At 43.1% G+C, this 14,135-nt stretch overlaps 1 protein-coding gene across 1 annotated transcript in view; it reads right to left on the minus strand.

Moving 5' to 3' along the window:
* Positions 1–14,135, minus strand: part of KCNH4 (potassium voltage-gated channel subfamily H member 4) — a 305,039-nt gene that overhangs the window by 84,494 nt on the left and 206,410 nt on the right. The window contains exons 8-9 of the mRNA XM_029572244.1: positions 7,269–7,463; positions 525–724 (exon numbers count right to left, since the gene is read on the minus strand). Coding sequence (XP_029428104.1) covers positions 525–724; positions 7,269–7,463 — 395 coding nt within the window. The remainder of the gene's footprint in view (positions 1–524; positions 725–7,268; positions 7,464–14,135) is intronic.

The raw sequence follows: 14,135 nt of genomic DNA on the forward strand, positions 1-14,135 counted from the left end.
ATGTAAACGTTATTTTGGGTGTTTTGGCGCGGTAGCTTTCTCCTGCTTCTTTTGGATTTCAGCTCAATCATCCTTAACTGGACTAAGACACCCTGACCTTTCTTTAGTAGATATCCAGGGTTTGACCCTCTCCGATTTCCAACTAACCTAATCATTACAGTGACAGTCCTTGACCAGGGGCTCCAGATCTTGCTTGCTTGCATCCCACAGACTGCCATTAGGAGTTGTAGGATGGCCAGGCTGTCCTCTGCAGGATTCCTGGTCTGCCTAAACAACAGGCTGGGATGAAAATCAAATGCAGCTCTTCCTCATGGTAGTGCAGAGCACTACTAGTCAACCACTGGTTGGCTCAATGTTAAAACACTGTACAAGCGAATGTATTGAGGGAGCTAGTCAGCAAAATCTACCCAAGTTCAGCAGTAAATAGTAAGATCATCAATTTTATTAGGCCCAGCTAATAATACTGAAAGAGGCATGGAAGACAGTACAGAAGACTCAGGAACGAATGGCCTGCCATCTCTTACCTCATTGGCATCTATGCCATTGTTCACGGACCACGTGGTCTGGAAGTACTCCAACATTCTCTGCTTCAGCTGCTGCGGGAGGCGATGGACACGGATAAAATCCTTCAAGTCCTTCATCCTGGTGTGATAGAGGGATCGACGGGAGTACATGCGCTGGATGATGGCAGTCACGTTCCCGAATACCACAGCATGCATCAGGGCTGTAAGAGCAAGCCAGCAGGGGACTCACAATCACAGAAAGACACAGATGGAAAGGGACCTCAAGGAGGTCAAAGAAGTCAGTGAGAAGCATAGGAATAACTGGGAAAGATTTCAAAAGGTCACCTAAAGCCATAGAAAGATAGGGCAGCAGGGGAACTCAGGAGGCCATCCAGGCCACTCCTGGCCTCTAGGCAGGCTCTACTGTAACTTTATCCACCCAGACAAATGTGCGTCCAGTGATGCAAATTCTACCACCTCCCTAAAGGGCAAATGTAATAAACCGTGTGTTATGACCGAGCACTAAAATTCAGTGCACAGCTTCTTAATACATGCGTTAAGAAAAATGTTAACTCTCGATGCAATAAGCAAACTGTAAGCTACTACATCAAGAGTTAAAAATGTTTGCAAACACAAAAATGCATGCTGAGCGTGCATTTAAAGTTTTGGGGGAAGTCCCTAGGACATGATTTATACACACATATATGTAAGTGTGCATAAAGGACTTTTATGTGCACAAAATAGGCACAATGATTTGTGCTTGTTTTGTGCACATAAATCATATTTTAGGAACAGAAAACATGATTTGTGTGCACATAAATCCTGGCACCGGAACTCTTGGTCCTGCTTGTGCTGGAAACTTTATTCCACCTCTGACCAGGAGTAAAATTTCCACTGCTAAGAAAACATGACTTGAGCCACTGCATGTCTATACGTTGGGGGAGGGTAACAATTAAAGCCATCATTAGCATGGGTGCTGAGCAATACCCAGATTTGTACATGCACATTTTTTTGTGTGCGCAAAACTCCATGCTGCATCAGCAGTAAAGTCTGCACACAAAAAATGTGCCACCCAACTGTGGGTAAAACTGTGCGCTCTGCTGAATGCACCTCATAACACTGAGCCCTATGTAACTTGTTTCAGTGCTTGACTGTCACTAATCTCACAGAAAGTTCTTACGAATGTCCAACCCAAATCTCTCCTGGTGTAGTTTAAGCCCTTTACTTATTGGGGTCCATATTCAGCCACAGAGCAGATATCGCTATCCAGCTAACTTAACCGGGATATTCAGTGTTGCAGCCGTGCCGCTGAATATTAACTTGCTATCGTAAAGGAAGCTGGATAAGTATATCCGAATATCGGAGTTAGCCACATAACTTATGTGGCTAACTCCGGCCTGCCCGCCCCTGAAACATCGTCGCTTTGCCATTTGGACAGATAACTTTTCGGTAATCTGTCTAAATGGGCTCTGAATATTGGCCTCAATGTCTTTATCTCAGGGCATCTCTAAATTATCCATAAAGAAGCCATTAAAATCCACAGTATTATTGCATATGGACATGAGCACCAATAAGTGCGCTAGTTTTGCTGCAGCCAAACCTGACTGTTAAAATGAATATTTTACAAGAACTATATGAGTGAGCAAACTTCAGTTAATAATAAGTCAAGATGTGCTATACAGGGGATTGTTATGAACAAGGATTCTCTCTGTGTTATTAGCTATTCACAGCTTGCATGTGCTTCGCTGGTTTCATGCTAAATTTACAGCTCCTCTTCTTTCCCCTCTTGGGCCACACAAAAGGTCACTGACCCAGTCCTTTTTACTTGACACCTGAATGGTTATTGTTTCTGGAGGGAGACTCTCTTCCTCCTACCATTTCTCTCTGTTATTGCAAAGTTTAGAATGTCTTTGCCATTCTAAACTTTGCTGCTCTTAGAAATATAAAATGTACGTGCTATGCATTTTGCTTTGTCTGTATTTATTTTAGGTTTTAATGTACTGATGTATATCAAGGCCAATGCGTCCCATTAGGCGAACCAGGTGATCGCCGAGGGCGCCAACCATTAGGGGGCACCGAAGAGCAGCCATGTGGGGCCTCGAGCAGAGCCAGTCCCGCTCGCGGCCCAGAGAAGCAAACACTCGGCGGGCCACAAGTGGCATCTCAGCGAATGAGGTAGGAGTCTGAGCCGAAACGGGAGGTGGGGCGCGACTGGGGAGGGCTGGGTGGGCGCAAGGCAGAAGGTTTGCCTAGGGCGTCTAGTACCCTTGCACCGGCCCTGATGCAAGCTGCTTAGAATTGTGGATAATGTGGCATAAATAAGCTTTAATTAATAAATAAATGATTCATTCCCGACATGCATCTCTGCATGGAGTGCCATCACTGATTTTGCAGAGCGCCAGTTTGATATCTCTTGTGCTGTTTTCTTCCCTGTATGATGAAGCTTTCATGTACAATACTCTACGTGTACGACTCTTGTCTATGTAGAAATTCCAGTTTTCTGTCACTTCTGTGACAAACTTTCATTGGGCAAGTTATGCTGGAAAGAGCGTACTTGCACCTTGACCGTATATTTTTGTCTTTATATAATGGGCGATTCAGTACAGTTTCTTTCAAAGTCAAGTTTAAAGTAAGTTTGTCAAAAATGGGGAAAACGTTCCCTGGGAAAGTTGCAGGTTCATGATGCTGTAGGCCCAAATAGGAGCTCTCTGGTGCTGGATGCCCAAGACAGCAGGAGAAGGCTTACCTGGCAAACAATAAATGATTATTGGCTTTCACTGAGAAAACATTACCAGCAAAAAAAGTCCAAGCTGTAGCATACAGTATAATCGAGGCGACTGTCAGCGCTGCATGCGAGTTGTACATTTCTATGTAGAGATCCCGTGCATTAATGATATTTTCCTGCCTGCATATTAGCATGTGACCCCTAGGTGCAGAGTGGCATTTTGGATGAGAAGGATCAGATTTTTTTTTTCTATTCCCCTTGTTCTTACTTACGGACCGAGCGCACCTTTAGCCCCGGTTTGGCCCCGCGTTTTCGACGTGCTATTTAAGAACATAAGAACATCAAGCCCAGCATCCTGTTTCCAACAGAGGCCAAAAACCAGGCCACAAGAACCTGGCAATTACCCAAACACTAAGAAGAACCCATGCTACTGATGCAATTAATAGCAGTGGCTATTCCCTAAGTATAATTGATTAATAGCCATTAATGGACTTCTCCTCCAAGAACTTATCCAAACCTTTTTTGAACCCAGCTACACTAACTGCACTAACTACCTTCTCTGGCAACAAATTCCAGAGCTTTATTGTGCGTTGAGTGAAAAAGAATTTTCTCCGATTAGTCTTAAATGTGTTACTTGCTAACTTCATGGAATGCCCCCTAGTCCTTCTATTATTCGAAAGGGTAAATAACCGAGTCACATCTACTCGTTCAAGACCTCTCATGATCTTAAAGACCTCTATCATATCCCCCCTCAGCCGTCTCTTCTCCAAGCTGAACAGCCCTAACCTCTTCAGCCTTTCCTCATAGGGGAGCTGTTCCATCCCCTTTATCATTTTGGTTGCCCTTCTCTGTACCTTCTCCATCGCAACTATATCTTTTTTGAGATGCGGCGACCAGAATTGTACACAGTATTCAAGGTGCGGTCTCACCATGGAGCGATACAGAGGCATTATGACATTTTCCGTTCTATTAACCATTCCCTTCCTAATAATTCCTAACATTCTATTTGCTTTTTTGACTGCTGCAGCACACTGAGCCGACGATTTTAAAGTATTATCCACTAAGATGCCTAGATCTTTTTCCTGGGTGGTAGCTCCTAACATGGAACCTAACATCGTGTAACTACAGCAAGGGTTATTTTTCCCTATGTGCATCACCTTGCACTTGTCCACATTAAATTTCATCTGCCATTTGGATGCCCAATCTTCCAGTCTTGCAAGGTCCTCCTGTAATGTATCACAGTCTGCCTGTGATTTAACTACTCTGAATAATTTTGTATCATCCGCAAATTTGATAACCTCACTCATCGTATTCCTTTCCAGATCATTTATATATATATTGAAAAGCACCGGTCCCAATACAGATCCCTGGGGTACTCCACTGTTTACCCTTTTCCACTGAGAATATTGACCATTTAATCCTACTCTCTGTTTCCTGTCTTTTAACCAGTTTGCAATCCACGAAAGGACATCGCCTCCTATCCCATGACTTTTTAGTTTTCGTAGAAGCCTCTCATGAGGGACTTTGTCAAACGCCTTCTGAAAATCCAAATACACTACATCTACCGGTTCACCTTTATCCACATGTTTATTAACCCCTTCAAAAAAATGAAGCAGATTTGTTAGGCAAGACTTCCCTTGGGTAAATCCATGTTGACTGTGTCCCATTAAATCATGTCTTTCTATATGCTCTACAATTTTGATCTTGAGAATAGTTTCCACTATTTTTCCCGGCACTGAAGTCAGGCTCACTGGTCTATAATTACCCGGATCGCCCCTGGAGCCTTTTTTATATATTGGGGTTACATTGGCCACCCTCCAGTCTTCAGGTACAATGGATGATTTTAATGATAGGTTACAAATTTTAACTAATAGATCAGAAATTTCATTTTTGAGTTCCTTCAGAACCCTAGGATGCATACCATCCGGTCCAGGTGATTTGCTACTCTTTAGTTTGTCAATCTGGCCTACTACATCTTCCAGGTTCACAGTGATTTCGTTCAGTTCATCTGAGTCATCACCCCTGAAAACCATCTCCGGAACTGGTATCTCCCCAACATCCTCATTAGTAAACACGGAGGCAAAGAATTCATTTAGTCTTTCTGCAATGGCCTTATCTTCCCTAAGAGCCCCTTTAACCCCTCTGTCATCTAATGGTCCAACCGACTCCCTCACAGGTTTCTTGCTTTGGATATATTTTAAAAAGTTTTTATTATGAGTTTTTGCCTCTATGGCCAACTTCATTTCAAATTCTCTCTTCGCCTGTCTTATCAATGTTTTACACTTACCTTGACAATGCTTATGTTTATCCTATTTTCTTCAGATGGATCCTTCTTCCAATTTTTGAAGGATGTTTTTTTGGCTAAAATAGCCTCTTTCACCTCACCTTTTAACCATGACGGTAATCGTTTTGCCTTCCTTCCACCTTTCTTAATGCGCGGAATACATATGGACTGCGCCTCTAGGATTGTATTTTTAAACAATGTCCAAGCCTGTTGAACACTTTTAACCTTTGCAGCTGCACCTTTCAGTTTTTTACCCCTTATACAGTAAGGGATAATAGCGCGTTGAAAACGAGTGGCCAACCCCCCCCCCCCCGAAACTAATAGCACCCGCAACATGCAAATGCATGTTGATGACCCTATTAGTTATTCTCGCGCGATACAGAAAGTAAAATGTGCAGCCAAGCCGCACATTTTACTTTCAGAAATTAGCACCTACCCAAAGGTAGGCGTTAATTTCTCCAGGCACTGGGAAAGTGTAAAGAAAGCAGAAAAAACTGCTTTTCTGTACGCCCTCCAACTTAATATCATAGCGATATTAAGTTGGAGGCCCCAAAATTAAAAAAAAATTTTAAATTAAAAAAAAAAAAATTTTAAATCTTCCCGCGGCCCGCAGGTTGGAAGACGGACGCTCAATTTTGCCGGCGTCCGTTTTCTGAACCTGTGGCTGTCAGCGGGTTCGAGAACCGGAGCCGGTAAAATGGAGCGTAGGCTGTCAAACCCGCTGCCAGCTGCCGCTTCTGACAAAATGGAGGCGCTAGGGATGTGCTAGTGTCCCTAGCGCCTCCTTTTACCGTGGACCCTCATTTAAATTCTCGATCGCGTGCCCAGGAAAGTGGCCTGGGCGCGCGTCGGGAGAGCGGGCGCTCGCCTTGGAGCGCCAGCTCTCCCTTGGTTTTTACTGTATTGGCTCCCGTTAACACTGGCTACAACTCCATGCTAAATAGTGGAGGAAGTGAGAAAGCCACATCTTCTGAGCCTCACCCAGCGGTCAGGAAGTGGATCTCAGTATTTTGAGTACTTTGATGTTTAGTGATTTTATTTGGGAGCAGGTTCTCTGTCCACGCTTTCTGCCCATGAAAGAGAAGTGAAGAAGAAGACAGATTTGTTTTCCATTTGTTTTTGGTTTAAATTTACATTATTCAGTCTGAAGGATCCCCGTCACTTCTGGGAGGATGTTGAGAGAGTAGCAGAATATCGTTTGCAGGAGGGAGGAGAAACCAGAAGCTTCCCCACAGGAGTTTCTGCCAAGGCGGAACAGGACAGGAGGGGTTGGAACATTATGGAGACAATCCATGCATCACAGGGGGGATCCATGAGGGATAGGAGACCCATTCCATTTCACGCTGGGCAACCTAATGCTCCACTCACAGGAAGAAAGGAGACCCCTTGGGAAGAGACTAAGGGACTCCAAACAGATCAATGTTTGATTTATTAGAGCAATTATGGATGTTACAAGCCATTTGATTACCAGTGAACAAGTGGAACAGTAAACCTTTGTTTTTGGAATACTCTACTCAAGTGTCCTGGTTACTGACCATCTTCAGTGCACCCAAAGAGAAATATACTTAATTTCACTGTGCCTTGGACCCTGGAGGTCTATCATCCCCGGAATTCAAACAATCCAGGCCAGGATTAGCAGAGCATTTCAAGGACTCAACCTGCTACTGAGTGTAACCCCTGCCTTCATAGCAACCACAAGAAGAGGGGCTCCAGCTACAAAATATCACTGAAGGAAAGGCAAATCCCAAACACTTACCCCCAATCAGCATTGTGCAGATGGAAAAGATTTTCTCAGCATCAGTGTTGGCACAGACATTGCCAAAACCCACACTGGTAAGACTGCTAAGGGTGAAATAGAGAGAAGCGATGTAGGAGCTACGGATGGAAGGTCCCCCCAGGGAGTTGTTAATGTAAGGAGCTTCCAGTCTTTTGCCCAATTCATGAAGCCAACCTAGAAAAGAATAATACGTGAAAGCTCTTAGATCAGCATACAAGCCAACAGCTGAATGCTCTTAAAAGGTAAAATTGGCAAGAGGAAGGTGATACTGTAAAAATAAAAGTTGTAAAATTTAAGGACCAAGCAAATAAATTGCAAAGATGTTCATAAAATTGCAATACATGGTGCTGGTTTGATGGCTCAGTGGCAGTACAGGAGATCTGGATTTAATTTCTCAGCCTGTCGTCTGTTGCTCAGGCCACAGAGGTGAAGAAGTCCCAGCCATTCCACAATAGCAACATCTGGTGGCCATACTCAAGCAGCCATATTCTATGATATCTAGCCATGCATGACAGGATGGGCGAAGGGTTAAAACTGGAGGGAAATCACTAAGTAATTACAACTAAGGCTGCTTGTGAAAGGGGCCAATTCTGATCATACTGGAAGTCCATAAGGGCAGGAGCAAAAGCAACAAATAAATTGCAAGCCTGTGAATTTTGAACCAAAAAATATCATACAAATTCCATCAATATATACAATAAATCAGATTGCCTTAAAAAAATCTGTAAAAATGCCATAAATCATTCAGTCTCCACAATTTAAAACAGCACAAACTTTTGCCCCAGGCATAAATCTGACATAAAATGAAAATTCACAGAAGAGAAGGAAAAGGATCAAAGTCCAATCATTAAAGTCAAAGCGAAATAATGGCAAATGACAATATCATAAATAGTTGCTTTGGAATTTCAATCTGCAGCCTCTCGCCTTGCAATGGGCCGCAAGCTTAAATCAGCTTACAAAGCAAAGTATAGCATTCAATCATTTATTGTCATATTGCTCACCATTGGTTCTAATTTTATGATTTCAAAAATTCTTTTATTAATACTGAATTAATTTAATCACCCAAAAAAAGATTTAAACGTGTCTATGAGAAAACCATATTACTTCCCACATCTAAACTATCCAAAAAAAATTTTCATTAAAATTCCCACATCAAAAATGTTGGAAAAAGGAATACTTAGCCAATTCATTAGGGTTTCCTAAGACGGTATGATATTGTCATAATTCATTAGGGTTTCCTAAGAAGGTAATGAAATATAATTTAAAGTACTCCCTTTAAAGGGAGTACTTTAAATTATATTTATGATATTGTCATAAATATATTGTCATAAATATAAAACTATTTATGATATTGTCATTTGCCATTATTTCGCTTTGACTTTAATGATTGGACTTTGATCCTTTTCCCTCTCTTCTGTGACTTTTTGATTTATTAGAGAGGTGTTCTGCTTCTTTGTTTTTTGATAAAATGAAAATTTGCACAAATAGATTAGCTTTTGTGAAAATAATTGCAAAGGCCTGCGGAAGTTTTGCTTGAACCTAAAATCTGGCTTAGAGCTTTGAAGCCGACTAATGATATTTCTCTCTCTGCAGAAGAAGTTTTAATTTGATCTAATGAGAAGTCTTTCCAATCCCCAATTGCTGGTCTGTGTGAAACATGCTAATGTCAAGTAAACGCCTTGATCTGAAAAATGTACGCTCAAGAAACTGCTGCCTCGTATTTACAATTTCCATCGGGTCTCTGACCTTAAACCCCAGTGTTATTTCTGTGTGCATGGACTCCTTATGAGAAGCTCAGCCCAGGAGTTACAAGTGTAAAGGGAAACATATCTTGATTGCCAGAGCAGTGAGCGGACTGAACCATTTGTTATATATTTTTTTTTAATTTGTTACCTGCACTTTTACACGGATCAAGGCAGGGTCCAGATTAACAAGCATAAAATCATATCATCAACACAGAATGGGAGACAAATGACTAGATTGTGCTACTACCATAATGTAACCTAGGCATCTTCCTGGGTGTTTAGTGTCAGTCCACTAGCTAGAGTAGGATGGATAATGGGAGGATCCATTCTGTAGAGTCTGGAATGGACGTCCCACTTCCAACGGAACATGACCACACCCCTGCTACAGCTTGGGAGGAAGTCTTTTTTGGTTAGTACAGAGTACAGATGGAGAGAGGAGTTTAGTTTTTGTTATTTTTCTGGCCCAGCCAGTTTAGCCAAGCAAACCCTGATTGGTGGTCCTGGCCAGGGTCGGGAGGGTTCCCCTGTCTTGTGGGAGATTCCTTCTGAGTGCATTTTTTGGACTTTAACCTTTTAAGTATTAAGAGCCTTACTGGAGCTTGTACACCACCTGGGATCAGGGGCCAGGGGACCCTGGGTCTGGGGCTGTGCAGATTAGGGAAGACCTGCCCCCCTTTTATCCTCGGTGAGGTCAGGGTGTCAGTGATCTGGCTTTAAGGAAATATTCTATCCAGTTTTTAAGAAGATTAAGTTCACCATCCAGGGGGAAGTTCTGACTGCCCTTCCTGCCTGACTGGAGCCCAGAAAGTCCTGCTCCAGGGGATTCCTCCCATCAGGAATTCAAATAAAAGCACACAGGACTGCATAAGAACAAAGGAGCTTTTTCAATAGCAGGACCTTCTATCAGGAATAACATTCCCACAGGCCTAAGATTAGAACCCTGCCTCTCAACGTTCAGAAAAAAACTCAAAACGTGGCTATTTCATCAAGCCTTTGCTGACCCTCCAGACAATCTCTAGTCACCTTTATTCCCACCGAGACGAATTTATCCCCTCCCAGACGAATGGATTGCTATCCGCTCGAAAGATGGACTCTGGCACTTTTAGGTTAAAGCACCTTAAGCTTTAACCCACATCCTTTATTATTATTATGTTACAATACTTCCTGCCTTTTTTCTTCCAGCTATATTTAGCTTCCAAGTTTCTACTCCTTGTTAAATGTAACTTTACCTTATTCTCCTCTATTGTTATTCACTTTATTTATTGCTTCAGTTATCCTTGTTCTATGTAAACCGATCCGATATGGTTATCACTATGAAGGTCGGTATAAAAAAGTGTTAAATAAATAAATAAATAAATAAAGGAGGTTTGGATCATGTAACAGTGAATAAAGGCAAAGTCTACCATTCAAAAGGACACCCATCTGGTGATTCTTCCGACCCTGGGGAGAGAGAAAGTTTTCTCTCTCTGTGCAGACACCGTGACTTTATATCTTTGCCAGTTGGAAGGGATATTTCTGCCCATTCAAAAGACGCCCTGCCCTCTTGAGGTCCCTATTTTTCCATAACCTGGAGGGTAGGATTCCTCCCGGTCTGGCGCTAGACATTTCCTGTACAGATTGAGGAAGAAATTGTAACCAGAAATTGTACTGTACTGCTGTGGATCAAGAGTTGTGCCATTAAGAATTATTTTTGGACACTAACACAGTGACTCCAGGCTTAATTTGGCATCCCAGCATACACCGTTAACTTAATTATTGCAACGTCAAAGGAAGTCAGGGAGAAAGAATTATCCACCTTGCACTGGGAACCGAGAGGACTCCTTTCATCCCCAAGTTTATTGAACCTTCACCCTGGGAAGGAAGGAAAGTAAGTACAGCTAGTCTACCCGAAGAGTTACATATTAGTTTTTATGGCCTCAGCAGTGCTGGACTTGCACACCACGGTGGGGATTACAATAAGAAACTCTATATGCCAAGAATAAGGTAAAACCACAGAGACAGCCTGATGTAATTATCTGAGGTAAATAGCCAGCATCAATAGATGAACAACTGATTGGCACTGCTATCTGCCACATTCAAATACTTGTTTGAATAAAAACATTTTAAGCTGCTTTTTAAAAATGTCTGTGTGCAAGTCATCATCATACACAAGTGTTCCGGGAGAGAACTGTAGAAAATGGGTCCTGCCACCGAAAATGCAGTGTCAGTAAGGTAAGCTAGCTGTGTGAAGGGTACATCTAGTGAGTGAATCTCAAAGCTCGAGGAGCACTGCAAGTGAGTAACAGAGCACAGATCCAAGTCAAATATTATAGGCAGTTTCTTACGAATCAATGGGCATTCACCAAAATAATGGATGGCTTTAAAATTAATGGATGCTCTGCAGATTGTTGAATGGGAACAGACTGTTCATCATTTGGCATGTTGGTTTTGCATACTGAGGTAGGGTGAGGTTAGTCTGCTGCATTCTGGCCACCCTTGGGGGAGGCAAGGTCGCAGCCATATCATGACCCCATTTCATGTGGGAGAGTTGAGTGTGGACAGAAGAAGTAAGTCTCTCTCAGCAGATATACCTGGATCTGGAGGCAGTGGTAGTGCATCCATGGTAGGGTGTGTGTTGAGCTGGTCTCTGCCAGGAGCAACATTTAGTCATAACGTCTGATACCTCCTCATCATATTGGGAGGGCAAGGTAGAATGCCCAGCGGAGTGTCTTAGTACATAGTCTCTGGTATGCTAGGCTGGTTCATCTGAGGCAATTCCACTAATCCACTTCTCCCCTCCATCCTGTCTCATAGCCGTTTCAAGGACACCAGACTGAGCCTTAGCTGCAGCTGCTTCCTTTTCTTGTTTTAATACTTCTAGGTTAGCTTCTAACACAGCTTTCTTGCGAGCAGCAGCCGTGGCAGTTCCTTCTCCGCTCTAGCTTGTTCTAGTTTTAAGGCTGCCACTTCAGTGTGTGCTCTAGTTGAAGAAAGGTTTGAGTGCCCTGATTTTGAGGATTTTGTTGGGTTTCTAGAGGACGAGGAGCACTGTGACGCAATTTCTTTGAACATTCCATTTGAAATTCTACTTCTGCCATAACCTCTGTGACCAAGTTGTCATGTCCCTGATCAGTGATTTGCTGAAGATCTTGCTACTGCAAGTTCTCATCTGAATTGATCAGTGTTAGGAAAGTGAGATATTCTCGTGACAGGAACTAGTAGCTTCTGTAAGAGGACCTGAGCTGGCTGACAGCTTGTTTACTTGCTGTGTTTGTAATATTACCTATACCACTGAGCCTTTCTCCAGGCTTTGTCCAGTTTCTCATTATACTGGTCTGTGACAATTTCATACTTTTCTCTGGCCTTCTGTGTGAGAGTCACAGTCTGCTTAGGCCTTCTACTTTCCTGAATTTGCTGAGGTGGGATTTCATCCTCTGTGATTTCTAGAAACAATGTAGTGCTATCTGTGGGCCTAGATTCTGCCATGATACAAAGCTTAGGAGTCCGTAGCATAGGTAAAAAAAAACCCAACAACAAAAAAAACCTTTCAGCAGGGACGGAAACTGATAGCCTTCAGATGGCACTGAGTCCTGTTGTGAATCTCCTGGATACAGTCTGAGAAGTCACAGCGGACAGTGGAACAGCGTGTCTGGAGCCTGCGCTCTGCTCCTGGATTTGACTGTATGCCTGAAGCACAGCCATGAGGAGAGGCCTGACTGCAGTGTCCTAGCCACAGGAGTGAATCTGCTGTGGAAGCCACTGAGGTGCTGCTTCTTTACTAACCCCACGGTTTAATCCCTCGTTTTCCACATCTCCTAGGCGCATCTTAAACTCGTAGCTTAACTTAGCCTTTGCTCACAGAGGAGGCTGCTTCTTTAACTCCAAACTTCAATGAAAAGTAAAACAAGTAAAGAAAGTCTTACTGTGCATAAACTGGGGATAACCAACCAGACCAGGTAAAAAATACATTAAAAAATAAAAGGTCTGGAGCTGGCCCTGCCCCCAATCCCTCCTCTTCAAGCAAAACATTTGGCCCCCGAGCCCAAAGCTGCCTTCCCTCTAGATGTCCCCATAACTTACAGTTTTGTCCTTGGTAGTGAAGTGGGGGCTCAGGGCATCTCCTAGGCTCTGGGCCTGGCTGCGGCCATTTTTCAAAACAACACCAGCTGCCCCCATCACTCGGGGCCTGGGGGGGGAGGGGGGGGGGGTCTGACCTTGGTGGCCATGTTTTTTACTTGGAGGGAAAAGGTTTGGGATGAGACCAGCCCCGGACTTTATATATATATATATTTTGTCTTGACACTATGGCTGCCTCTAAGGGCAACCAGGGTGGGGGGGATGGGATGGGGGGGGGGGTTTGTCACTTTTTGGCGGGGGGGGCACGTGGCCCCTTTGTGCAATGGCAGCCTCACAGTTCTGGGGTTGCCATCACACATTTTTGGGGGGCCATTTGCAGGTCCTGCTGTATTTTTCCTTCTGGGCTTAGTGAATGAGCCCCTTAGCCTAGGCATGAGCACTGTTCTGTTTTATCAGTTCGGGCTTTGCTTTTGGGGCCCCCCGTGGGAAATTTTGTTTTTCCCGTGGTTCAGTTTTTAATTTTTGTGTTTCTCTGTTTTCGGGGTTGTGCACATAAACTCCCGTTAGTGCGCAGTAACACAAAATACAAATTTTTCTGAATTATCAGAAAAATCCCTTTCGTATATTGGTTCTCCCGAACCATGACAAATGCCTATCCCGAGATACAAATGAAATCCAGTTAAGCTAGGCCCACCCCAGAGCGCCCTTTGAATTCCTCTTTTTTATCTAGCTGGGTGAGAGACCCAATATTCAAAATCTTGCCATTTAACCGGATAACTTGCGAGAGTTATCTGACTAACTGGCTTTGCATATTGGTCTCAACGGTTCTTAGAAGACCCTGTTTTTGAGAATCACTTTTGAACCCGTCCTTAAAAGGTAAACAGATCAGAAAGATTTGCATATTCCTTGGTTATTGAAAACACTGTATAAATAGTCCCTAATAAGTATGCAAAATAAAAAGAATATTATATTATACCAATCCTGAAAAATGGCAGTTAGGAGTGGATAACCGTAATCATATTTCTGCTTTCTGACCAGAAGCAGC

Source organism: Rhinatrema bivittatum, chromosome 12 (genome assembly GCF_901001135.1).
Source record: "Rhinatrema bivittatum chromosome 12, aRhiBiv1.1, whole genome shotgun sequence".
Classification (NCBI taxonomy): domain Eukaryota; kingdom Metazoa; phylum Chordata; class Amphibia; order Gymnophiona; family Rhinatrematidae; genus Rhinatrema; species Rhinatrema bivittatum.